The sequence below is a fragment of the Indicator indicator genome, chromosome 14 (genome assembly GCF_027791375.1).
Source record: "Indicator indicator isolate 239-I01 chromosome 14, UM_Iind_1.1, whole genome shotgun sequence".
NCBI lineage: Eukaryota > Metazoa > Chordata > Aves > Piciformes > Indicatoridae > Indicator > Indicator indicator.
The window spans coordinates 23,924,921-23,951,498 of NC_072023.1; the positions used below are offsets into that span (position 1 = coordinate 23,924,921).

The following is a 26,578-nucleotide window of genomic DNA, read 5'->3' on the forward strand; positions in this document are numbered from 1 at the left end:
TGTGGTTTGAGAGGCATTCATTTTGGGGCAAGTAAGTGCCAAGCCGCAAAAGGCTAGGGGAAAGAGGGCATGTTAATTTGATTTTCTTTTTTCCTTTTTTTTCTTATTTTCTTTATCCCAGTTGTATACATGCTGTTCTTGTTTAGCCTTCTGAAAGCCCCACATGCTTCCCAGAGGGCAGCGTGTTCCCCATTTCCATTTCCCCTTATATCTTCTTTCTATTGAGAATACCAATTAATGAAGATTACAACAATTTGAAAAGCTTTCTACTTCTCCATCACTTCTGTGGCACATCTCATATAAGCCGTCTCCAGACCTAGTAAGATGTGTACCGTCTGCTGGGATACAAAGACAAAAGACAGTAAGATCACAGAACCACAGAATGTTAGGTGTTGGAAGGGACCTCCAGAGATGGAGTCCAACATCCCTGCCAAAGCAGAATCACCTAGGGCAGGCTGCACATGATTGCAAGACTTGAACACCTCTGCTATGAAGAAAGACTGAGAGCCCTGGGGCTGTTTAGTCTGGAGGAGACAAGGCTGAGAGGGGATCTGATCAATGTCTATCAATATCTGTAGGTTAGGTGTCAAGAGGAAGGGGCCAGGCTCTTTTAAGTCGTGCCCAGTGATAAGACAAGGAACAACAAATACAATCTAGAACACAGGAGGTTCCACCTCAACACGAGCAGACACTTCTTTACAGTGAGGGTGGCTGAGCACTGGAACAGGCTGCTCAGGAAGGCTGTGGAGTCTCCTTCTCTGGAGACTTTCAAAACCCACCTAATTGCTTGATATTGTACACACAGGAGAAATCCTAAATTGTGAATTAAACCCAGATAGAGGAGGCATATTTTGTATTTGAAGCTGGTAGAAAGTTGTTTCCAAAATCTGCTGTTCAAAAGGAAGCTGAACAAGGTTTATTGTTTTTCCAAAGGCTGGTGCACAGAATACACACAAATATTGTTGATCTTATGGTGTTTCTTTAAATGATCTGTTGAAGTGCCCCTTACCTATGTTAGCATCTCTTTGTTGACAGAGGCTATTGCCTCTGTCTGCTGTCTTCCCATGTAGCGTGTGGTAATTGCCAGAGGACTGTGTTGGCAGTCACTCCATGGATTATGTTACCTGTTTTCTTTTTGCAGGTTTCTAACTTATTCCTATCTTCTGGCCTTCAATGCGTGGCTTCTGCTGGCACCAATCACTTTGTGCTATGACTGGCAGGTTGGCAGCATCCCTTTGATCGAGTCCATCTGGGATGTGAGGAACTTAGCCACAGTGTCCCTGGTGCTGGTGATGACATTACTCAGCCTACACTGCATAGCTGCATTCAAGGTAACAGCAGAAGATATGCAATACAACATTTTGTTTGAAATGTTTGGTTTCCCAGTCTTCAGATGAAATGGTCAGCAAGCACGAGGTTTCCTCTCAGAAGCACCATACCATACATAACAAATACAGGCGAGCTTTGCAGGTGAAAATACCCCTCTGGTTGAATGTCTCAGGCTCTAATGGGTCTGATTTGAGGGCAAAACTTGCCCTGTAGTCCTGCATTCAATTACTGTTTATGATCCAAACCCCACTGAAGTTGTTTAGCATCTCTGCCTCTCCCATAGTCATTAGGCTCTTTGTGACTTTCTTCAAACAGGACTGGGAACTGTCACGTGCAACTCAAAATGAACCTGCCATTTCAAATTGAAATCAATTATTATATTCATATCTTTGTTATGCATCTGAAATCTGAGCATTGGCTACCTCGTGATGAGAAGATATCCCATCAGCAAAATAATGGAATGTTGAAAATCTGAAATGTTCTTGAAATGGTTATTTGGTGTAACTAATACAGTGCTTCATAATTCAGCATTTCAGAGCCACTCTTGTTGCAGAAAAAAAGAGATGTACTAGACTTGTCCAAACATCAGCTATGCACTTAGGTGGAAGAGATTTTTTTGTAGATCATAGGGATGATCCTAGGATCCACATGAGGGATTCTCCTTCACTTGTATTGCGGAAGCTGTTTAGGAAAGCTGTTGCCAATAATTTTTTGAGTAGCACAGAAGATTCTCTTTCTTATATATACCTATCACTAAATAGCATAGTAAGGGAGTGACAGGTTTTTAATACCTATGTTAAGCCAAAATGTGCAGGTCACGTCTATGCATCGGTCTGCCCTGGTACTCTTCCCTGTATTTCCTGCTAAGAGACAGAAAATTAACCAAATGGTTTGAGAGTGCAGAGTCATTAATTTAGATTATACATTGACAGATGCTATATGGTGAAGGTGGGAAAGCACCCTGTTAGGTATTCACTTGTTCTACCTGCAGGTTGTACATCATGTACATTCCTTTTGATTTCATTACTTACTACTAGAAATATTCAGAAGGGTTTGTATTAGCCCTAACCCTGTTTACAGTGCAGTTAGTGATAAAATTCTCATTAACCCAGTACCAAACCCTTAGGAAACATCCTGTGTTCTTTGACATTTCAGTTGTTTTTCATTTCTTCTTCTGTTGTCACATTTGGTCCTGTGTAAGATTAATGTTGTTGATTTGCTGGGAAAAAAATCTTTCACGATTATCCAAAGTAATTTTGTGTTATTTTAGTCTGGAAAAATTATAATCCAGAAAGATTCCTTGGAGTAACTGAATTGTTTGTCAAACTGCAAAAGGAAATATTTCAAAACACCTCATGCATTAAATGTCTAGATTTTATCATCTTTTTATTCCTTCTGGTTCAGGGTTGGGTTTTTTTGTTGTTTTTTTTTGTGGTTTTGTTTTGGTTTGGGTTTTTTTTTTACTTTAAAGGCAGACCAATTCAGTCTGGATTTTTGCGTTCCACTGTTTGATGTGAAACTGCAACTTCTAAGTTTTTTGTGACAATTAAGTTCACTACTTTGCTCTCAACCACTGTTAATGTTGCATTAAGCAATATGAATTTCACTCTCCTGGAATTTACTTACTGGGTGCTTTGAAATTAATCTTGTAGATTCCTTTGTGTTTTTCCTTTAACTCCAAACATGGAATGAATTGAATCTGAAGTGATCTGCTTTTGCATCTAACTCAGGAAAAGCCAGATCCATCACCTGTTTCTGATGTGTTCTAATCAGACTCTGCTTGCAGCATCCCAGCAAAACCAGTGTGAATGTGGAACTGGTAATGATTCCTGGGAGTCAACTTGGCCATGCTTGCTCCAGCCCTAGGTATACCTAGAGGTAGCTGAAATGCTCCACTTCTGGGCTTGCTCCAGTTCTGGGCCCCTCAGTTTAGGAAAGATGTTGAATTGCTGGAGCATGTCCAGAGAAGGGCAACGAGGCTGGGGAGAGGCCTTGAGCACAAGCCCTATGAGGAGAGGCTGAGGGAGCTGGGACCTGTTTAGCCTGGAGAAGAGAAGGCTCAGGGGTGACCTCATTGCTGTCTACAACTACCTGAAGGGAGGTTGTAGCCAGGTGGGGTTTGGTCTCTTCTCCCAGGTAACCAGCACCAGAACAAGAGGACACAGTCTCAAGCTGCACCAGGGGAGGTTTAGGCTGGAGGTGAGGAGAAAGTTCTTCACAGAGAGAGTGGTTGGCCATTGGAATGGGCTGCCCAGGGAGGTGGTGGAGTCACCATCCCTGGAGGTGTTCAAGGGGGGATTGGACGTGGCACTTGGTGCCATGGTTTAGATAGTAATGAGGTGTAGGGTGACAGGTTGGACTCGATGATCCTTGAGGTCTCTTCCAACCTTCTTGATTCTATGATTCTAAATTTCTGAAGCTATTATCTGTTTAGTTTTTAATTACTCCTGTAACAGTCGTGGCACTGCTCTTAAGTGGTATGAAGATGGCTGTGTTTTGCTGAGTAATGTGAACTACTGAGGAGATCAAACAGTAGGAAGAGGCACATTTTCTGGAAATATATTATCCTGTCTGGCTTTGGACACTGACAAGAATGTCCTCCTACAGCAAGGAGAGGGCAGTTTGGGACATGTGAACTGCAGGCACAGTATAAGCTCTTAAAAAAGCTTCTTTCCAAATGCAACAGCAGTGGCCTTTCACATGATATTGCTCACCCCAAGAAGTACCTTCTTTCAGTGAAGCCCCAGACAGGCTGTTTCTCATATTTTGCACCTTGCAGGCAGCATGAGATGCATCAGTTGATTTTTCACACTTAATGAAGTGTAAAATGTTCTGCTTTCTTTTTGAAGTGGACAACAAACTGTCTTAGCAGCCGTTTTCCTCTCCTTTTTTCATTGCAGAGTCTAAGCAGGAACAACAGCTTGCAATTTCCTAACGAATGGTTTTAGAGCGAAGAAGCATGCAGATTGTGTGCCTTCTGTTTGAGAGTGTGCATGGTTAGGAGAGGACAAAACCTCTTAAGAGTTCATCTTCATTGGCACTGACACTTTTCCTTTCTGTGGCATGGAGAATGGAAACACTAGAAATTATTTTGGCAGAAGTGAAGACATTTGTGCAGTGAACACTGCACTGATTTTCAGTGGCATGATGTGTATGTGCCTCCACCAAATAAGCTCATAAGAGACTCAGAGAATATATTACATGGCCTGTAATTAGAGAATGCAGGGATCAGATTTCTGCCTTTGTTGTCACTGAATTTTAAAAAAAGTTAATTTTTTGTTGCCGTGTGTGATTAGAGTAAGAACCCTGTTGGCATGTATGTGTAGTGCTGATAAAGGACATCTAAGGCATGAAGCTTTCTCGTTCTGTTTCATTTTGTGAAGGTTACTCTATCTCAGAAGAAAAAGAAACAGTGCTTTGCTTGGAGCATGTCTTTTACTAGATGTTCAGCAGTTTTATGCTGAAAACTGCAGAAACAGAGGAGGCAGCTTTCCAATTCATCAGCGTTTGGAGAAAGAAGCCTCCATCCTCATCCTTCTCATGCACTTTCACTGTTCTCTGTCTTACTTAATAAGAAAGCAACTTGAAAAATTGCTTTGTTAATTCCTTCCATTCGTAGTCCTAATCCCTCTTGCTTATCAGTGAAAGAGTGATCTCCCAGTGAGCAGATCCCCAGGAAGGACTTGTTGCTCTGCAGTGTTTAGGTACACAGCTATACTCATTTGCTGCAGCCATCCTTATCACATGTGACAATTAATATCCATCCTCAGGAGGACGGACAGGAGTAAAGAAAAGGCTCTTCTTGGTGTCCCTCCCACTGTGGGAATGTGATGGTTTAAATCAGACAAACTGGGTCAAACTGAACCAGCAGGTTAACCCAACACATGAGTGAGGGAAAAGTAACACATAAAAACTTGGGATTGAAACACCAAAAAAAAAGTGAGAAAATAATAGATTCACTGGGCAAAATCAGATAAACATGGTACAAAATGCACAATTCCCTTAACCTATTAGCAGAAGCAGCACAGGAAATACAGGGAAAAAACAGCATAAAACAGAAAACCAAACCCAGTGAGGCTACCGCAATCCCACCTCTCTCACTGCCATGCTACAGAGAAGAGCCAAAAGCCCAAGCCCAAGTTTTCTGCTCCCCCATCCCTCCTTGCCCTGCTGCCATCCCAGCGGAAAGACAACACCCAAGAAGCTGGAACCCAGAAACAGCAACCAGAACAGGAAACCTCCCATGTTGCAGTCTGAACTTCAAGTCCCAGCCAGCACTTCCATTTTTTAAGCTGGCATGACTGCAGCATGGTGTGAGTAACAGCAGCAGGTTCAATTCAATCCATGACAGGGAGTAAAGGACCTTGCTGTCATCTCTGGCCAAGACTTTTTTTCATAGTGACTAATGTGGCAAACGTGTAGTCCATCATTAAGCAGCTCTTTGAAACCTTTTCAGACTTGGTATTTCACCACTATGGTCCAGCATGCTCTGCGAGTTGGCCTCTCTTGAGCTGTTTCAGCCAAGGCACCAGGTATGTTAGTTTGGGTTAAATTAACAAGGCAGGAATTATAAAATACAGTTATTTTTATTTTCCAAAAAAACCCCACCCCAAAACTATGTACAAAACTGATAAAATTATTTACAAGTTCTATTTGGTCATGGATTCTTCCAGGATGATTATGGCAATTTTGATACAATTTAGAGAGTTCAGAGACTGGAAAAAGCTATGACACCAATAGCTTCACCCACTTACAAACCAAAGGCCAACCAATAACCCTTAGGAAGATATGAGCAGGCCAGGGTTTACTCACAAGGATTAGAGTAGGAATTTGGAGACGGTCCCTAGCTCACTCTCTCTGCTGACAGGCTCCAGAAACTGTTGGTTTGTAATCCAATTTGAAGCTCAGACTTTATCCCAGGGCTCTGGACCAGGCACTCGAAGCAAGGCAGGACACTCGAGACGACAAGGCTTGAAGTGAGGAGAGGCTTCAGCAGATGTGAGCAAGGCTTGAGCAAGGCAGATCTGAGCAGGGCCCCTAGGCTACCTAGCCGCTTGTATATATACAAAATGGCAGAGGTCACTTGGTCCAATGGGGCACTGAAGCTAACATGTAGCCACCCAATGGAAAGCCTTCTGCCAGGCTATGACCATAATAGGCAGAGGCCAGGACCTCGTATCTGGGGCAGCTTTCATGCTCTGACCCCAGATAGGCATCTTGTTAATCAGAAAGGCAGGGTCCTGTCCCCTTTGTTCCTTTTCCCGCCTTGGCCTGTTACTGTGGCAGGAAGGAGGGGAGAGAAAGGACCTATCTAGGCATCTTGAGGCCTGTCTGGATTTGTACTGGGCCATACCACCACACCAGGAGTTACCAGTTTGTCTCAAAATCCTCAAGCTCTGCTCAGCTCTCTGTGATGAGCTTCCTCACCCAATCTGGTCAGACTTTGAGAATCACTGAGGATGTGACAAAGGCTGGGGATCCTGTTTCAAATGCTTGCATCCCAGAGAAATAGTAGTAGTTGGGAAAAAAGGATGAGATTTGTTTGTTTTCAAAGACGGCCTCAGCTGCAAGGGAACGGACATGGCCTGCCTTCCAGCTTTGAGGCTAGATAGATTACAAAGGCACCAGTGAAACAGATGAAGTGCTGTCTTTTGGGTTGCCAGGCATGCTAGTGCCTAGGCCAGAGAAATAATCTGTGTAATGCTTCAAATGTCCAGTAGCCTACCCAACAAGGGCCTGTAGCACTGCCTTCTAGTGCTGGAAGAAATGGTGAGCACCTGGCGAACTAGAGAGAGGACAACAATTCTTGGCACATCGTCAGGACAACAGTTATTTTTTTCTGTGACATACCATAGTGTTTCAATGAGCAAGAAGGGAAAACCCTTTGGATGTTTGAAGCACCACTCTGCACGGCATTTTTGTGTCTCTGCTTAATTAGCAGCATGATTAAAATGCAGCTTATCCTGTAGTTGCAGCTGTGAACCTATGTTCAGAGCACAGGATGGATTAGATCCCACTTTCTGTGTGGAACCTAATACTTGGAGGACTGATAGTGGGAAAACTCATCTGTATGTGATGTGGTAACTCAGACCAAAGTGATCTGGAAAGTTAATTTGAAACAGTAGCGTTTGTACCTGACTAATCTGAGGGAACTTATTGCACCCCATAATGCTTGGCCCTCATCTTGCATTTATACTCAGGAGCAACACTGGGGGGTACCTAAGGGTCATTCTTTTTCAGCTGGAACATGTAATGATTTGCAAGTTTGCTCATGTCTGAGGAGGGATTCTACACACAACTAACAAAATCAAATAATGAAAAATCAATCTCTAGTGTCTTTTAGGATATATAATTTTAAAGAACATGCTTTGCTGCTGCTGCATGTGACATGGTTACATATGGCACAGGAAATTGTGATGATTTTGAGATATTGTTTGTTACATGCAACTGAGATGTATATTTTTATCCTGTTCTTTCCTATTCCACAGTCTGTTTTGCTGTTGTGGTTTTTTTTTTTTTTACTTCAGGTCTAATTTTAATGTACTGCTGTCTCTACATTTCTCTGCATGCTGCTTCTTATTCATAACAAATAATGATGACTTTAAATTTGTGCTGTAATTGGCATCATATTGCCATTTATCTGGTGGATTTTATGTGAGAATATCATCTAGGGCATACTCCTCAGTCACTCACAGAGTATATGTCTTAGTTGACAATGTTTAATACCACCAAGGAAAGGAACTTGTGTATAATCTTTGTGTGCGTGTTTCTCTTGGCTTTGCTGGCACTCATTATGTGTATCCTGGCATGCCATGTACTTTACCCTGCCTGCTGAGACCTTCGCCTCTCTTCTCAGGTTTGGCATTTCATTAATAAATTGCATCTTATGGACCTTTCTGGGGAACAAATGGCTTTTATAATATTCTACATTAGTATCAGTACACTTTGAAAGTATGCCTATCAACATTCATATGCCCCAACGTTTGCAAAACAATACCTGCTTCAAAGGTGAATAAGGCTATTTATCGACAGTCTATCTGATGAGCTGGAAGTCAGAGTTATTTTCATAAAGGTCCATTTAAAATAAATCCTGCTTTCATTTTCCTGAGGGCCCTTTCAAATTCCTTCCACACAGAGAGAAGGTCAGGACTGATATTCTTATTTCTTTGCACTGAGGTTTTTCTGTGCTGCTTCAGTTGTCAATGTTTGCTGTAGGGAGAGAGTAATAAGCCAGAAAAGACTCTGTTTAGTGAAGGCTGGAGGAAGGAGGGGAACCCATGCAGGGCCCTGTGTGCCTTGCCAGCCATGTTTCTACTCTGTGGAGTGCAGCAAGCAGATCAGCTGCAGGTCCCTGGTGGACTGGAAGAAACATGAAAGCCTCCCCAGGGTATTTGCTGTGCCAGCTGACAAACAAGCAGAAGAAGAAACCTTCCTAACCTTCCTCAGTCTGTCTGATTGTGATCGCTGACCTGAATTACAAAGCAAACACAAAACCTGTCAAAATACCTTTTGCCTAAGTTTTGTTTTTTTTTTTTTTTAACTAATAAGGTTGGAGTGTGGTACTCTGAGCAAATACAGCCTCAGCTGCAGTAGTTCTGATTTGGCTTACCACAAAGATTTCATTGATTGTCTTTTCACTCCTGCAGGAGTTTGTCACCCTAGGAAGTTCATCTTTTTAGGGGCAGAGTTCTGCCATTTTCAGGGTACTCACACTGTATTGCTGCCTTTTCAAAGATATTCTCTTTGTTTCTGGTATTTTCTTCTTTCTATTGGAACTAATCATTCATGGCACACTCAGAGCTGAAAGGTTTTAAAGTGGGAGAGTAAGAAAGGGTAGGTGGAATGAGAACCAAGAAATTTACAGCTGGGGGAGATAATGATGCTCGTGTCTGCTTGGTCTTAGTTAAACATTGGGCTGCCCAGCTCTTGAAATATTTTTGTTAGGACTCTCTTGTTCCATGTTGTCTCTTCGCAGCAAATTCAGCATCAACAGAGTTGCTTTTCCAAAGATCATGCTTTTACATACTGCAAGCAGTGCACATGTATTTAAAATTTACATTTTGGGTTGTTTCTTTGGATTTTGGTTTGTTTCATTCTGGTTTTACCTTTTTCTCTTGCGTAGTGTATCAGCCTGCAGTCACAGAATGAAAGAGAAGAGGGGAGAAGAGCCACAAGGTCAAAAGTGTTATTCTAATTCCACATTTCTTTCAAAGATGCATGTGCTCTTGCTTCCTACTCAATCAGCTTGTCAAGTGGAATTAAGAGTTTACAGAGATTAAGGACTGGGAAAATGAGTTTATGTCTTCAGGGTGTTTTAGAAACTTGGTTAAGAAAGACCATAAACACACAGCTGAATGGATGGGTAACAGGTCTACAGGGGAAAAGAAAGTAGTAGATATCAAAATTTTACTTTAGGACACTAAAATAAAACATGAAATATCAGTGGAATATACTTCTGAGCCCTGCTGTGTGTTACAGGATTGAGAACTAACTACTTTCTCTTTTATTCTGTGGTTGGAAGCCTCATATCCAGAGCTGTTGAGCATTCATTGATGTAAATAAAATTCTGTAGGCACTTAACAGCATTTCTGAAAAACAGGCTGCTTTACCTTGTGGTCTTGCTTGGAAATGGCAAGTCAGGGTGCTCTGAGATAATCCTAGGTTAGGAAGTCAGTGATACTTTCAAGAGAGTTTATTCAGTTTCTGACATGCATATTTCACTGTCCACCAGATTGTGAGTAGGTGCTGCTGCCAGTGAACTGGAAAGTAGTTTCTGCTGCTTTCAAATGCTGGAAGTAGGTGCAACGTGTCAAGTAGTTAAGAAGCAGTCATAAGTGAGGGTCAAAATAGTTTTGGAAATCTCCATAGACCAGCTGATCACCAAGGAAAACATTTATTTTAGGAAGACAGTGAGTTGCTAAGCCTGGCATTCAAGCAGCTGGTGCTATTGAAGATGCTGGATTTTAAGTTGTTTTATGTTTGTTTTAGTTTTGTGGGGGGTTTTATGAGATGCAATAATAAATCTCTTGATAAATCATAGTGGTTATGGAATTTGTGGCTCTTTTTGTAGCAGCAAGAGAATTAAGCTGGATGTTTGAGCCAGATTTGAAGCTAGGCAGTTACCTTTTCTGTACCAAGTGTTTGAGGTTTTCAGACCATCTGTTGACACCTGACTTTTTGCACTGTTCACTCAGAAGTGGTGGCATAGGCAGCAGAGTGAAATAGCCACAACTCCACAGTGCCCTCCTGTTTGGCCACAGAAGACAAAGGTGTACATGTCCCGTCCTGATTTCTGCTGATGATCTAAAGAAGACTGTGCAGAAGGTCCATGGAGCATGGTACAGCTCTGCCACGATGTGTCTGTGCTTGCTCCAGTGAGACTGGGACTTGGGAGCACTCAGTGCTTGCTTGATTCTGTAAGCTTTACATCAGCAGATACGTGTTTTTTCTCCTGTGAAGGAATGAATTCCTAGGGTTGATTCTTGTGTAAGTTTGCTTTTTATCACCTTATGCATGAACGTAGAGTGAATTTGACATGCTCCAACATCGTCCCTTTTACCTTTAATGCCATATATGTGGAAAATTCAAGAGCTGATGTTTGCAGATCCTGAGCTTTTGCCAGGTGAGATGCTACCAGTGACTTGATGCAGGCTGGTGAGGAGTCATGCTGCTGAGCTGCTTGTGGCTTCATGAGTGACTGGTGCAAGAGGAACACCTGGATTAAGTTTGTGTGCAGTCTGCACTGGGAGTCTGCACAAATGGATGTTAGGAGTAAACAAGTGTCATTCTCTGTCGTCTACACACAGTAATGTAGCTCCTTTGAACTCTGTGTCTCTTTGATGGGTGATGCACTTACCTCCTAGGCCTGCATGCATCTGAGAATGTGTGACAGCAGTCATTACTTCTATACAGCTGTGCACTAGTAACTTTCCTGGATGCCAGCTTTTCTGTGCTTGCAGTCGGATGTTCGAAGCATAACATCTCACTGGCTGCAGTGGACTATCCAGAGCTAGTTGACAGAGGGTAATTTATGCTTGAGGTAGGAAGGAAGTCTTTACTCCGTGGAGCTATTGGTGGAGAGGTGACACTTGCCTCGTCCTCAAAATAAGCAGGTAATGGAAATAAAAAACAAACATTTGATTGCCACCTTCCCAGGAAATAGGCAAGCCCATGTAAACACTTTCAGAAACATTTCAAGGTACAATTTGTTTGGACTTGTTTCCCAAGTTGCTGTCTACCCTGAGGTGTGACTTTGTCCAGCTGCAATGAAGGTTGTCGTCCTCTTGGCTCCATTTTCTAATGCCTCAGCATTGGAGGTGCCAGGGAATGTGAACATAAGTCCTGCCATCACAATGTGAGACTTAAAGGATCTGGTACCTCAGATAATGCTTTCTTAATGGGAAAAACAGAGAATTTACAGTGGGCTTATGCAAGTTCGTTGCATATACATAGAAAAAATCTGCACACCTCCTCTGTTCGTACTTAGTGAGCTCTCGCTCGTAGAAGCCTTGTGATTTCACAATAGTCAGGAAGCATTTATTTGTGGCTCAGGAATACGTATTAAGTGCAATATGGGAAGATCTTTTTCAGTTGTAAACTCAAGAGTTTCTTCCTTTTCCCCCACATTGACTAGGAACCATTTTTTGAGATTTATTGCTGTGTTGATAGTATTTGTCCTTGGACTGATTCTTTGCTATTTTATTGGAGGTATTGTGATAATTTTTTGCCTTGCCTTTGGGAGAAGAAGTAGTGTTCTTTAGTTCTTTGCTAAGTGTATGAAAGATAGATTAAAAAAACAAAGACATCTTTATTGGTTCCATTTGTTAGTTTGGCTTGTTGGTTTTTTTTCGTTTTGGTTTGGGCTTTATTACAGTGTAATGATGGCCTAACTGTAAGGAGAGGCAGATTAATTTGCACCATTCACCCCCAAACTATCAGCTATAGGGAATCAACTTGCCTTTAAAAGGAATCATTCTAAGAGTAGTTCAAAGGTACTTCCCCCACTCTGACTCCTGTGAGAGATGTGAAGCTAAGTGCTGTGTTTCCCAAAGAAAGCACTGTCTATAGCAGCAAAGGCCTTTCTCTGTAGAAAGAACAAAGGGATCTAAAATTTCTAGTCCTAGCTTTTTTATTTTAAGAAAAAGGGAAGACAATTGCCTATTACTGTGTAGAATCATAGAATGGTTTGGATTGGAAGGGACCTTAAAAATCATCTAGTTCCAACCCCCTGCCATGAGCAGGGACAGCTCCTATTAGACCAGGTTGCTCAAGGCCCCATGCAGTCTGGTATTCAGCACTTCCAGGCTTGAAGCCTTCTCTGGGCAACCTGTTTCAGTGCCTCACCACCCTCATGGAGAAGAATTTCTTCCTAATATCTTACCTAAATCCAGTTTCTTCCAGTTTGAAGCCAATTTATCTTGTCCTGTTACTACCAGCCCTTGTAAAAAGTTCCTCTGCAGCCTTCCCGTAGCCCCCTTCAGGTACTGGAAGGCTACAATAAAGTCTTCCTGGACCCTTCTCTTCTCCAGGCTGATCAGCACCAACTATCTTGGCCTGTCTTCACAGCGGAGGTTCTCCAGCCCTCTGATCATTTTTCTTGTATCCTCTGGATCCGCTCTAACAGTTCCATGTCCTTCTTGTGTTGAAGACTCCAGAGTTAGCGTAGGACTCCAGGTGGGTTCTTACCAGAGTGGAATCCAAAAGCTTTTAAATCTTTTTTAAAAGCTTTTACTACTACTCCAGGCACCTGGAAGATGCTGGTTCTGCCACCTTTAGCTCAGACATTTCTAAAATGGGCTGATATGACCAGAGCAGTTAATGAAAGAAATTATCCCAATATTTCTTTTCCTTTCTTATTTTTTTTCTCTCCTGAAAAATGATTGGGTTTTTAATTTAAAAAACTGGTGAAGGGCATCTCTTGTGCCTTGCCTGGATGGGAGATGAGGTGACAGTGTCTGTTCAGCAAATCTGCTGATGATACCAAGCTGGGAGGCTTGGCTGACACAACTGAAGGCTGTGTGGCCATTCAGCAAGACCTGGAAAGACTGAGAGCTGGGCAGAGAGGAACCTAATGAGGTTCAACAAGGAGAAGTGCAGAGTCCTGCATCTGGGAAGGAAGAATAAACTGCAGCAGTACAGGTTAGGAGGTGATCTGCTGGAGAGCAGCCCTGTGGAGAAGGACCTGGGAGTCCTGGTGGACCTGTTGTTCTCCATTAGCCAGCAATGGTCAAGAAGGTCAATGGTATCCTGGGGTGCATCAAGAGGAGTGTGTCCAGCAGATCCAGGGAGGTTCTCTTCCCCCTCTACTCTGCCCTGCTGAGGCCCCACCTGGACTATTGCATCCAGTTTGGGGCATGCCAGTTCAAGAGGGACAGGGGTCTGCTGGAGAGAGTCCAACAGAGAGCTACCAGGATGATTAAGGGACTGGAGCATGTGCCCTATGTGGAGAGGCTGAGAGCCCTGAGGCTTTTTAGTCTGGAGAAGACTGAGAGGGGATTTAATAAATGTATGTAAATATCTGAGGGCTGGGGGTCAAGAGGGAGGGGACAGGCTCTGCTCATTTGCACCCTGGGATAGGACAAAGGGCAATGGATGGAAACTACAACACAGGAGGTTCCACCTCAACATGAGGAGGAACTTCTTCATTGTGAGGGTCTCAGAGCACTGGAAGAGGCTCCCCAGAGAGGTTGTGGCATCTCCTCTGGAGACTTTTAAGACCCATCTGGATGTGTTCCTGTGTGACTTGTGCTGGATTCTGTGGTCCTGCTCTGGCAGGGGGGTTGGACTCAATGATTTTAGAAGGTCCCTTCCAACCCCCGATATCCTGTAAGCCTGTGATCCTATGAAGATCCTGCTGCACTCTCTTTCTGCAGCTCTACAGTCCCAGTCCCTGGTGTTCTTGCACCATTCTGTCTTGCTTGTCTACTGATTTATAAATCTATTAGTGCTTCCATGGGAAGGGGACTAAAAGATGAACCTACTAATGAAATTTTGATAAGGATAAAGCCATAGAACAGTATAATGTGTTGTGGGACTGCTGCTGTTTCCTTTTAGGCATCTGCAGTTATCACCTGTGGCACACACAATCTTTTCAACACACTGTGGCTGGATTTCTGTCTGGTTTTCCGTTTTCTCTAAGCTGCCTAGGTGAGCAGATGTCACTTGCTGGGAAGTCAGAGACAGATAGCCCTGCTGTGCCTCCAGCCCTCACCTGGGTTGAAATCAAGAACGTGCAACTCTTGGGTCAGGGCAAAGGCTGGTTTTGCTCAGTATTTAATTGGTCAGTAGAAACTATTTAAGGAAGTGAGAAATAGGAGGGCCGAGCCCAGAGAGTGGTGGTGAATGGTGCCACATCCAGCTGGCAGCCTGTCACTAGTGGTGTCCCCCAGGGATCAGTGCTGGGCCCCATCCTGTTCAATATCTTTATTGATGATCTGGATGAGGGGATTGAGTCCATCATCAGTAAATTTGCAGATGACACCAAGCTGGGAGCAGGTGTTGATCTGTTAGAAGGTAGAAGGGCTCTGCAGAGGGACCTTGACAGGCTGGACAGATGGGCAGAGTCCAACAGGATGGCATTCAACAAGTCCAAGTGCTAGGTGCTCCACTTTGGCCACAACAACCCCATGCAGAGCTACAGGCTGGGGTCAGAGTGGCTGGAGAGCAGCCAGGTGGAAAGGGACCTGGGGGTACTGATTGACAGCAGCTGAACATGAGCCAGCAGTGTGCCCAGGTGGCCAAGAGAGCCAATGGCATCCTGGCCTGCATCAGGCATAGTGTGGCCAGCAGGAGCAGGGAGGTCATTGTACCCCTGTACACAGCTCTGGTCAGGCCACACCTTGAGTAGTGTGTCCAGTTCTGGGCCCCTCAGTTTAGGAAAGATGTTGAATTGCTGGAGCATGTCCAGAGAAGGGCAACGAGGCTGGTGAGAGGCCTTGAGCACAAGCCCTGTGAGGAGAGGCTGAGGGAGCTGGGACTGTTTAGCCTGGAGAAGAGAAGGCTCAGGGGAGACCTCATTGCTGTCTACAACTACCTGAAGGGAGGTTGCAGCCAGGAGGGGTTTGGTCTCTTCTCCCAGGCAACCAGCACCAGAACAAGAGGACACAGTCTCAAGCTGCGCCAGGGGAGGTTTAGGCTGGAGGTGAGGAGAAAGTTCTTCACAGAGAGAGTGGTTGGCCATTGGAATGTGCTGCCCAGGGAGGTGGTGGAGTCACCATCCCTGGAGGTGTTCAAGAGGGGATTGGACGTGGCACTTGGTGCCATGGTTTAGATAGTCATGAGGTTTAGGGTGACAGGTTGGACTCAATGATCTTTGAGGTCTCTTCCAGCCTTCTTGATTCTATGAAATACTATGTGGTTATGAAGAGGCTATTTTTTTTTCCTCCAGTATAAATTCCAAACTATGGGCAGTCAGTGATTTAGGAATTCCTTGCAGCAGAGGCTGCCTCCAGACCCTACTGTTAATGGCACAGATGAGTTTCAGATGCCCAGAAACCCCACCTGCACTTCCTGCCCAGGCCCTCTCCCCAGGCTTTCCTTCTGGGCAGGACCCAGCCAAGGTTTCAAATATACAAGTGCCAGTAAAAATTTTGAAAAAGTTAATGACTGGGTAGAGAAGAGAAACCCAAAGTGAGTTCTGGAGCAACTGCATCATAAACTCAGCAGTTTGACCTGCCAGCTCACAGACAGGACCACATGTAGCACATCAGCCCAAGCCTAGCTTTCCAGAACCAGCTCTTCATAAAATCTTCTGCCTTCTTTAAAAAGGGCACTGCCAGCTGCAAAACCTTTCTCATTTCAAAATAAGTAGTGCCACAGAGAGCTGTTCTGCTTCATGAGGCTGGTTTGTGAGTGCTAGATTCCTATCTCCAACTCCTGCCCAAGGGGCTGAGTTGACAGCCCTTAGTGTCATTAAGCAAGAGCTGTGACTTACTGTGGAAGGAGTAAGGACACGATACCATTTCATCCTTCAGCTCAGCTAACTGCCACACTTTCCTCTTTTCCATTTGATGTACAGGTTTTATTTGTTTTTATACAGAATTTGGTTTCCTTTGCTTATCTGCAGTGCTGCAGCCTTTAACAACACTGTGTTGTTCTTAGAGATGTTAAGTAGAGCTTCATTTCCCAATTAGGGATTTAATGAACAGCAACTGGAGAAATAACTGGTAACTGTGATTCCAAGACACTAAAAAACGGCTAATAGAGGCAGTTAACGGAGGTGATGTTTAAAGCTGTTGTCAATAAAGAAGTCTGGAGATGTCTCCAGAGTCTACTCCTCTGTATGCTTCATGTTCTTCTTTGCGCCAGGGTAAGCTGGTATACTTCTTTGTGGTCCTGTGGCTTAGCTCCTCTGAAGTGACTTCAGAGCCTCCTGGCATGTCCCATTTGGTACCCATAGAAAATATTCCCTGTCTTTCCCACAGAATAGGATTAATATATTTTTATACTGAGACTTTTAAATTTCAGCCTCTAACTGGGCCAGTGGCAGCTGGTGTTGCAAATGCATGACAGGTTGAACCGCTTGGCCTCATATCAATGACTGAGCTCCATTCCTCTACTGAAATTCTTGTTCAACATTTCTAAATTTCGATCAGCCCAGTAAGGAGAAGTCCATTTGCTCTCCAAAGCTGAGAAACTGCCTGCAACGATTCAGAAGTGCTGCATCCATTAAGTGATTCTTGTTGCATCTATTTCAAAGCATGACAATCTTCTCCCCATGGCTTTCGGAGGAGATGAGGCAACAGTATCACAGGGCAGGAAAGCACAGATGTCTGCCTGGGTGGTGTAACGGGGCTGATGCTATGTAGCCTGATGTCATTCTTTGAGATCATCAACAGAAAGCAATTTACCCTTTTAGGGTGGAACTGAATCTGAGACTTGTCTTGTCCAGGAAGGCTTGAGCCTCTCTGTGGCTTGAATGGTGGCTGCTGATGGCAGCACCTTGAGATGCTTGTGCCAATTCTGCAGATCACATCTGTTTGGAATTGCGTCTGGCAATTCCATTGCTCCTCAAAGAGCAACCATCACTAAAGGGAGATAAGTGAAGGGACATTAACTGAGCTCAAGTAAAAGACATTAATTTTAACATACAGCATGTCTGCATTTTCTAACTCTGTGTAAGCATGGAGACCTTGTGCAGAAGGATCATTTCAACATTAATACTATCTCAATAGGGATAAAATGACTGCATTTGTTTGCCCTTTGGGGCTAGTTTTCTTTACACAAAATGTGACTGAACAGCTTTTTTGCAATTCTAAACATTCAGTCTGTGTGTGTGATATGCATTTGTTTGTTTACATACAGCCAGGCTGTGGCAGACATGCTAATGTCTACATTCACTCTGTTCTTTACTTCTGTATTACCAATACAGGGCATCCTTGTAAGCACTACATATGTCATCTCAAGAGAGCTGCATACAGTAGGGCTGACTTAGGGAAAGATCGCAAGGGTAATAACACACACTGTGTTTCATGTGTGTATCAGTAGCACAAACTGTGTAAATATTGAAGAACAGTGCCTTGCAATAATTACTTTTCAGTGCAAAGCATATCAAGTGTTAATCTAAGTTGCTGATTTTATGAATAAGAATCTTGAAAGGGGAAAGTTAGTAGTGTGTTAAGTTGGACTTTTTAGTTGATATTGTTTAATCTTGTGTTATTGCAGAAACTGGAACACAAAGAAGTTTTGGTTGGCTTGTTGTTCCTGGTTTTCCCATTCATCCCAGCCAGCAACCTGTTCTTCAGGGTGGGATTTGTGGTGGCAGAGCGAGTCCTTTACATGCCGAGGTAACTATTGCAATCCAAACCACTGCAATCGACTGAATTCCTTCCTGATGAGACCACCATCCTCTTTTCTACAAGCAAGCATGATTGCTTCTTCCCTTTTGCAATACTTCAAACATTATTTTGCAGTGTGTTCTCTGCCTTTGAGTTTTAGTGTGATAGCTGTCGTGGAGAGGGGATTATAAGGGATGGAGGATGATGGTTATGAATTACAAAATATGAATTACTGGCATTATTATTTATTAATTATTAAAATTATGAATAACTATTAATCACTGTATATATATTGATTCGAATGCATGGTTGTAACAATATAGTCCATAACTCGTTCAGTATTTACAATTATACCCAATTATAATATTTGCAGTCAATTTCTAATTAAGGGAACGAAAGGCGCAGTTCCACCACTTGTCCACTAGATGGAGACTCAACAAGACGTTTTGCAGCTGTGGCTATGTACAGAGATATTTATAATGTTATCACGAGGCAAATTAATCTAGAAATATCACGCGGCTACCTGCGGGCGCTTTGAATAGAATGTTACTGAATGTTGGACACATGGAAAGATACATTATTTCTTTCTTTGTAGCGAGGCAAGTTGCTAGGTTACGCTGGCTCGCCGCTGCTGCCGGCTTTCTGCCCATGGCTGGTCCCATTCGGGCAGCGACTTTCTTTCTCCTCCCACCTCCGTGGGTGGGGGCAAGGCTTTCTTTCTCCTCCCGCGGTCTGTGGGGAGGGGCGGCTTGCCTTCTGCCGACCTGCGGTTTCCCTTAGCGGGGTTGGAGCGACTCCCTGGATGGAGGATCAGCTTGGCAGGGCCGGTCTGGGGAGTGGTAACTTCCGCGATGGGGCCGGGTCAGGTGACGGTTCCGGGTAGGTGGGGTCGGCACTCGTGATCGAGGTGACGGTTCCCAGTAGGCGGGTTTCAATGGGGGGCGCAGTGAAGCAACGCTTTCCCCCTCGGCTAGGCTCGAAGTGAGCTGACTATGCTGGATATCGGCGACTGTTTTCCATTTAAATTACGATGCTGCAGTCTTGGGCTTTGACTTCAAAGGAGAGGCTATCTTTGCTCTCTCTTTCCCTAGGGGAAATCCCGGGTGCTTTGCTGTGATGACACAGAGCTTTGGAGCGGTGACAGTGGGCAGCTCCTTTTCTCTCCTGCAAATGGCGGGGGTGACGCAACATGCTTAATTAGCTGCTTAATTAGCTTGCAGCAGATCTGGACTGCCAGGCTTGGCCTAGTCCTTCCCCTTTCTGGGCTAGAGCTTACCCTCTCTCGGGGCTTCCTCAGTCCTTTCGACTCGGCTTATGACGCTGGCTTTCTGCATCAGCAAAGGGATCATCCTTTGCTGGTTCCTTGAGCAGCTCGGTGATCTGGCTTCTGTCCATATTCAGAGGCCTCTAGTGCGCTTGCATGTGGGATTGAGAAGACTAAGGGGTTGTGAGCTTCTGTAGCTCGGCCGAAGTGAGAGAAAGCAAAAGGAGAGCACAAAGTAGTAAACAAATGGAGTAGTACTTATAGATTTCTTGAGGCTGGATCTGGCCAATGGGCACACTTATCAACAACCTACTTCAGCCTATAGAAAGGATGAAGCTAGAATTATGCCCTTAGAAGGAAAGAGCATGAGCATGCCATGCAATGGATGCATGGAATTGTTTACCCCTTAGGAGGCAGGTTGGCACCTGGGCCTTTGTCCTCTTCTCCCGAAAGGAGGGTGGAAGGGGTGACTTACCAAAACATGTTGGGACAAGTTTGCTGGTATTTGGGGGCATAATTCTGGGCATATGGTGCCTTCATTACAGTAGCATGAGGGATTTAATAGGTAGTTGAAAGCAGATTGCTTGTAGAAGCCAAGCTACCCAAAGTCCTGATATTTTACACAGACTTTTTTTTTTTGGTATGCTTGAAACAGATCAATACAGAGGTGAGCTGTTGTTTCTTGAAGAGCGTTCTCTAAGACTCTTGGTAGCACATTGTCAGCTTAAATTCTCCTGTCTTTACCTTAAGGACAGCAACTGAAGAGTTAACTTGCTGTGGGTTTTTTGTGGTAATACTCAGCTTTCCCACTGCATTAGCTGGTCAGTAAAAACAGAGGTGACTACTGCTGTCTTAAACAGCTGCTGGATTCAGTTGTGAAATGTGTGCATGTCCCATTAGCTGATTGACTGCATACACATTCAAAAGTAGAGGATTTGCCATTGTGAAGAGGATGAGGAAAATCCAGCCACTTCTGCATCCCCCAGCCTTTGCCCTAGGATTTTCATCAGCTTTCATACTCTTAACAATTGTCACTTCAGCAGTCTGAATGCTTCCAATTACATTAGCTCAAGGAGAACTTTCAGATGTTTCTTCTGACATCTCCACAGTATCCAGACCAGAAGCTGCAATCAGAGGACCTTTACCCAAGGTGCACCAAACCATTTCACAGAATCACAGGATGGTTAAGGTTGGAAAGGACCTCTGGAGATCATCTGGTCAGAACCCTCTGCCACATACAGCCAGTTGCCTGGGACCATATACAGACAGCTTTTGAATATCTCCAAGGAGGAAGACTCTACAACCTTCTTGGACAACTGGAACCAGTGTAGTTTGCTCCATCCATGAGCATAAACGTTTGTTCTTGGGTGCTGCAAGTTTGGAAAGCCCAATTCTACCCTTGGGTGCGGAGGGTTGGCATCTGCCATTGTGAAGCTCTTGACAAAACAGAGCTTCTCAGTTTCTCTCTGGATTACTCTATGAGAACTGAAACAATAGTTGTATTCCACAAAATATTTCAATTATATTCCTCAGAAAATGTGGATCAAAAGATCCTGAGAAAAACATATGCATGGTCTTTCGCAAAGCTGTGTGCGTGTTCTGATCATTTGTATAAGCACTGTCACAAAAGGGCTGCCCACGGATGTAAAACCCAGGCTCTGCAGAGCTGCTATATTTGTTACAAGCTTCTAACACAGGCTATGAACTGACATGCTGCTGATATGTTCACACCATTAGCCCTGCTTTTGTTTGCTGAGTGTATACCTGAAGGTATAGTGAGTGTATAGAAAGTTGTCTCTTGGAGTTATTTTGCAAATGATACCCTTGATCTTGCATCATTTCAAATTAACTTGGAAGTCAGATTGCTTTAAATTTGTGTAACAGAAAATGAAGAAACATGTGAAAGAGCAAAGCTGTTAAGAAAAGTCGGCTGAACACGGGGCTGCATTGTGTGGTCGTGTTTCTGAATCTCAAAAGAGCTACTGCAGAAAATACTTCATCCATCAGCAGCTCCTAGTCCTCCAGATGACACTGCTGATAAAATGAGAGGAGGGGCAATGAAGAAAACCAAAACATAAGTGCAGTGACAATTAATCAGCCTTAATGTGTGCATATAGTTTGTATGATGCTTTTTATATCCTGAGGGCTTCGCAAATATATAACCTACAAAGTAAGTAATTGATTGTCACTGCTTTTTTTCAGACGTGAAAACTGAGGCAGAAGTATTAAAAGGAGTAAGTCTGTGCTTGAGTCCCTGGATCTCCTCCTTTGCTCAGATCACTCATGTTCTGTTTTGCAATATTTGGTTTTTTGCTCTTGCCCCAGGCTGGCGGGCAGCTGGCATAAAAAGGGAAGGCAAACTCTGGCAGTTTGAGGGAGAGTTAGGCATTTTCCAGCCAACGGATCTGGGAAGAGATGAGCTCTTGGCTCTGAGTTACCAGTTCAGTGAAAGACTTAAATCACTGTGGGTTTTTCTCTCTTCAAAATATAAATGTTATTGTGCTCACTGCCTGTATGCTAATGCTGCTTAGAACACTACAGACAGCCTAATTGTTTGAAAATCTAGACCAGCTATATGGTGTTACTCTGAGCCATGAGCAATTTGCCTGTACTTCAGCAGGAGTGCTTCCTCTGTGTTGCCCTTCACCGTGCAGAAGCTTGAGTGGCAATGCAGACTCCTGGGCCATGCAGCTGCCTTACTGATATACCAGAAGAACTGGGGTTGCTCTCTCCTCATGGGATCAGACCTTTTCTACCCGAACAATCTCTGTGTTTTCCTCATCTTTCGCTGCTACCTTGCTATCTGTGCTGGACTGCTGCATTGTGGCTGGACATCTTAAGCTGCTTTCACAACCTCTCATGAACCAACAGATCAGCCAAAATATTGCTACATGGCATATTTCGAATATGCTGAAAGCAATAGGTAGACCAGTGGTACCTGCACCATTTTTATGATAACTTATTTGTGGTGGCTATTGCAGTGTGGCAGAGTGCACAGTTACTGTTGCCCAGCAGCACAGGCAGTTATGGGTTGCTGTCATTTTTTTTTGCCAGATCCTCACTATATAAGGAGCTGATGTTGCAACCCCAATTGTCAATACTAGAAGATCACTTGCATATAAAGGATGTCATTTGCATCCTCTTTTTATCTCCAAATCTACCAGAAGGCCACCAGCCATGAAAAAAGTGCACTTGTACATTTCAGGAGCTTAGCACACCATGGTAAAGCTTTCCCTGTGCTGCAACAGAGCAGGGACCGTGTAAAGTTTTGCCTTTGCACAGAGCACATTTTTGCTCTGGAAAAAAAACAAAACACACAAACCCCACCTGTTACCTAGTTGAATCTTCTGTAATTGTTATGAACCTCAGTATCCCTAAGCAGAAGTCCCGTTTGCTTACAAGGCAGCCACTTGAGGATGTTACTTACTGGTGCTTCTGTTTTCTGGGAGAATGTTATACTTTCCACATTATCTTGATTTCCTAAAGACCAGTTGTGGTGGTGTGTTTTCAGTTCCTTTGCTGCCTCTTTCTTTAACAGTATTTGAAGTCAGTTTCACCAGGGGCTGAGTTCCTACTCAGAATTCCTTCAGTATTAGATCAGATCCCATAAAGGATCATATGATTTACAGAAGAAGCTTCTCTTTTCAGTTGGAGTCAAACCCTGACCCCAGTGAAGTCAGCAGTGAAAGTCCTTTTGACCCCATGGAGCCAGTTTATCAGCTCTGCAATCTCAATTCAACACCATAACTAAGCTTTTTCTCTACTTTCACATTAAATCCACAATTCACTTTGGATTTGGATATGGAATACAAGTTACACATGTTCCTTTTCCTTAAAAGCCCTGTGATTTCAATACCTTACTCAATCACTGTTGTTTTCGTGAAGGCCATGAAGAAGCTGAAGGTCAGGAGTGAACAGATTATATTCCTTGTCATTCAGCAACAGACCTGAGGGCCCTGGGAGGACATTGTGTGATGGCAGTGGGCCAGACCCCAGCCCCAGCCTGGTTCCTTTTTACCATGAGGAACATACTTCAGGAGGTCAATTTGAGCAGTGGTCTGCAGAATGAAGGTGAGAAGGTGGGGACCTCAGATGAGGCAAGTAACTCCTGTTCAGTTTCCTCATCTCTTCAGTAGAGATCACTCCACTCTGCCATTAGGAAGGGGACAGAGAGAGTTCTCCTTCAGCAATGAGAATTAACTGCTTGTGGAAGGGCTAATAACTTAATGTAGCCATCTTCCAGATGCATGTCCAGACAAGCTCAGAGCTTCTGAAGGCATGTCCACCCCTGTTAAATGCTTTAAGGATAAATCAAAGCATCCATTCTCATTAACGCAGGCAGGGAGGGCTGAGATGCTAATGCTGTATATTTTGACACGAAGCAGTAAATGCATAGGAATAAGACCTGAAATGGTTCTGCAAAGCTGAAAAAGATTAGCTCATGGTGCATTTGGGCTGGAGTGCAGCCTTATGTTATTTTAGCTACCTTTAAAATGTGCATTTGAGAAACACTTTGTGTTTTGGCCACATGTGAGAGATTCAGGAAATAGCCACCTTTGGGTGGAGTATCAACATTAATGGATTTGCTGGAAAGATATTAAGGGTTGTTGGGATTTTTTTAGGTTAAGGGAAAGCCTTCAAATGCATTTGTCCTGCTTTTAAAATAATACAGATTTGCAAAGATACTGCTTGTAAGAAGTATAAAAAACTTAAATTGATGTAATCTTGTGGAATAATCTACTTGGTTATGTTGATTAAAAGGAGAATTCTTACTTACAAGGGAATATGGTGACCTTAAGAAGATGCCTTGTGAAATTTCATAGAAAATAGTTTCCTATATGAAGTTTTTGGAGACTTGTAATGGAATAGAATTGGAAATTGTGTCCCTATTCCAGAATTTCATAAATTATTACAGCACTTCAATTAAATTACTTTACTTAAAATTGTAGTATGTAGAACTTTCCCCAGTAAAGTATAAAAGATTTAGGGAATTACATTGGATTTTTCATTTAGAAAATGTTTCTTTCCATAGTGCATATCCTAATCCAGAGCCTGAAAAGTTTCTATATTACCTGTAAATATTTCAGACAGGAATTTGTTGGAAGTGAAATCTTGGACTCAGACACTGTAATGAAGTGAATTTGTTTATCACGTGACTTATTGGAAGGAGGAGAAATGTGTCCAAATGTTAAATAGCCATTCAGAAGTTAGAAAAATCACTCATTTCTAATCAGGAAAATAAGACTTCCTGCATTATCTCTAATGTTTTGCCTAAAAGACCACATTCCTAGTGGCAGTAAATGATTTTGATGACTTAGCTGATCATGTTTAAGTGTTTTTATTATAGGCCTGCATAGTTTTCATTTACAGCCAAGGACAAAGCCTAACACTAACTCATAAGGTACCTTTCCAAATTATATGTATTCTGCCAGTGTTTCTGGCTGTCTTTCTCACTGTATTGCAACTTGCACTTTATTTCAGGAAAAGACCTCTTAATGCTGTGAAAATGTCAGATTTTATTCAGCAGACTCAGTAACAAGTATGCTGCCAGTTACTTGACTGTCACACTGATATTTCTGAGCTACGAGGCTCCTTTTTTTCCAGTGACATTTATTTTTTAATATTACATGTTGATGGTTTTCTTGAAGTCTTTAAAAATCTCCAGTAACTAAATCCATGTCATCTTACTGAGGAGAGGCAATTTGAACAACACTTTTCCCTTTGTCCCCCAGCTCAGTACCAGTAAAGAAGCAGAGCTGCATAGTGAATGCTACCGGCTGGCTGTGTGTGACACAGCCCAGAAAACATCCCACATCTTCTTTTCTTTTGGACATTTAGTGCAAAACCATAACTGTTTCAGCAGGGATTTACCTCATAGTCCTACCTAGTTGCGAAGGTTTCGTTACAACATTCCCCCATGGAAAATACGACAGTTTACCTATTTTAGTTCTGTGTCCCAGAACTGCCTCTTTGAGGGCAAATTGTCTGAGAATTGGAACATAAAGTTCCACCTGCCACACAACAACATTTTTCCCAGATGTGTGGTGCTGGATCTACATCCTGCTGCATCATTCAGTTGGCAGTTTCATCCGACACGGTCTAGGTCCATGTCTGCATTCCTGTCAAATGAGCCATCCTGTAACTTGATGAATTTAGGCTAGCCTTGCACCAGCTGCGAGAAAAAAATCCTTCATCCATCAGTGAGCTTGGCAGGACAAAGTAAACTTCTCAAAACTTCTGAAAATAAATTTGGACTAGTTGGAAGTGTGGCTGTTTCAGATCAACACTGGGGCTTTGATAGCAAAAGAATTTTGAGGACCCCGAACTCGAAGCCTTACAAGTGCTTGCATCTACAGCATACTCAGCTCTCAGCCTGACCTGGTGCAGAAGCTTGAATCCAGGTCACTTCTGAGAGTCTGGCTGTTATGGGTGACCTGGGTGCAAGCTAACACTACAAATATAATTTCTTTCCAGATGAAAATATGGCTTTTTTTAAGCCCAGATTTTATCCTGGCCCAAAACAGGCCCAGACTTGGAAAACTTGGTATTTTTCCTAAAACAGCATCTTTGCTACCCTGCCATCACTGCTCATGGCTGAAGCTCCATGCCTGAGAGTGCTTTTTTGGAGTAGAAAGAGCCACTCTGGCCATGCTTTTTGTTTTTCCAGTGCTCTCTTCCATATCTGATTGCTGTGTAGTGAGGCAGAAGCCACCTACATGGCATGCTGAGAATGCTTTTTGCAATCAATTACTCCCCATTAGAGAAGTGAGAGCATAGCCGATGAGTGTAGTGGGGATGGAGTGCCTTTTGTCCCCGGCAGCAACAGCTCTGCCTGCAAGCTGCATTTCAGCTGATGTTGACTTTCCCTCTCTGTGTTTCCTCAGCCCAGGCTGCAGAGCTGGAGTGGCTTGGTCAGGAAACATGAGTGGGCATATCATGCCAGGTAACAGATGTAGGGCATTTGAGCTAGGGAGACTGTGGGGAACTAAAACAGAGAGAATCAAATGTTTGTATTCAGCATTTGGACCTGGCAGCAGACACCGTTTTTCTTAAGGCCGAGCTCTGAAAGGCAGTGGTAGAGTATGCACTAAGGTCCTGCAGGCAGGGGTTAAACTTGCTTGGGACCAGCCTGAAAGTGAGGGTTGGTTTTTATGGAGGGAAAGAGAGTCATCTTAAGTAAGTGCTGGAAATCAAAAAGGAGGTTTGCAGC

At 43.4% G+C, this 26,578-nt stretch overlaps 1 protein-coding gene across 2 annotated transcripts in view; it reads left to right on the forward strand.

Annotated features, from left to right (window-relative positions):
* Positions 1-26,578, forward strand: part of TMTC1 (transmembrane O-mannosyltransferase targeting cadherins 1) — a 166,294-nt gene that overhangs the window by 71,622 nt on the left and 68,094 nt on the right. For both annotated transcript variants that reach the window (XM_054387139.1, XM_054387141.1), the window contains 2 exons: positions 1,142-1,331; positions 17,992-18,113. In XM_054387139.1, coding sequence (XP_054243114.1) covers positions 1,142-1,331; positions 17,992-18,113 — 312 coding nt within the window. The remainder of the gene's footprint in view (positions 1-1,141; positions 1,332-17,991; positions 18,114-26,578) is intronic.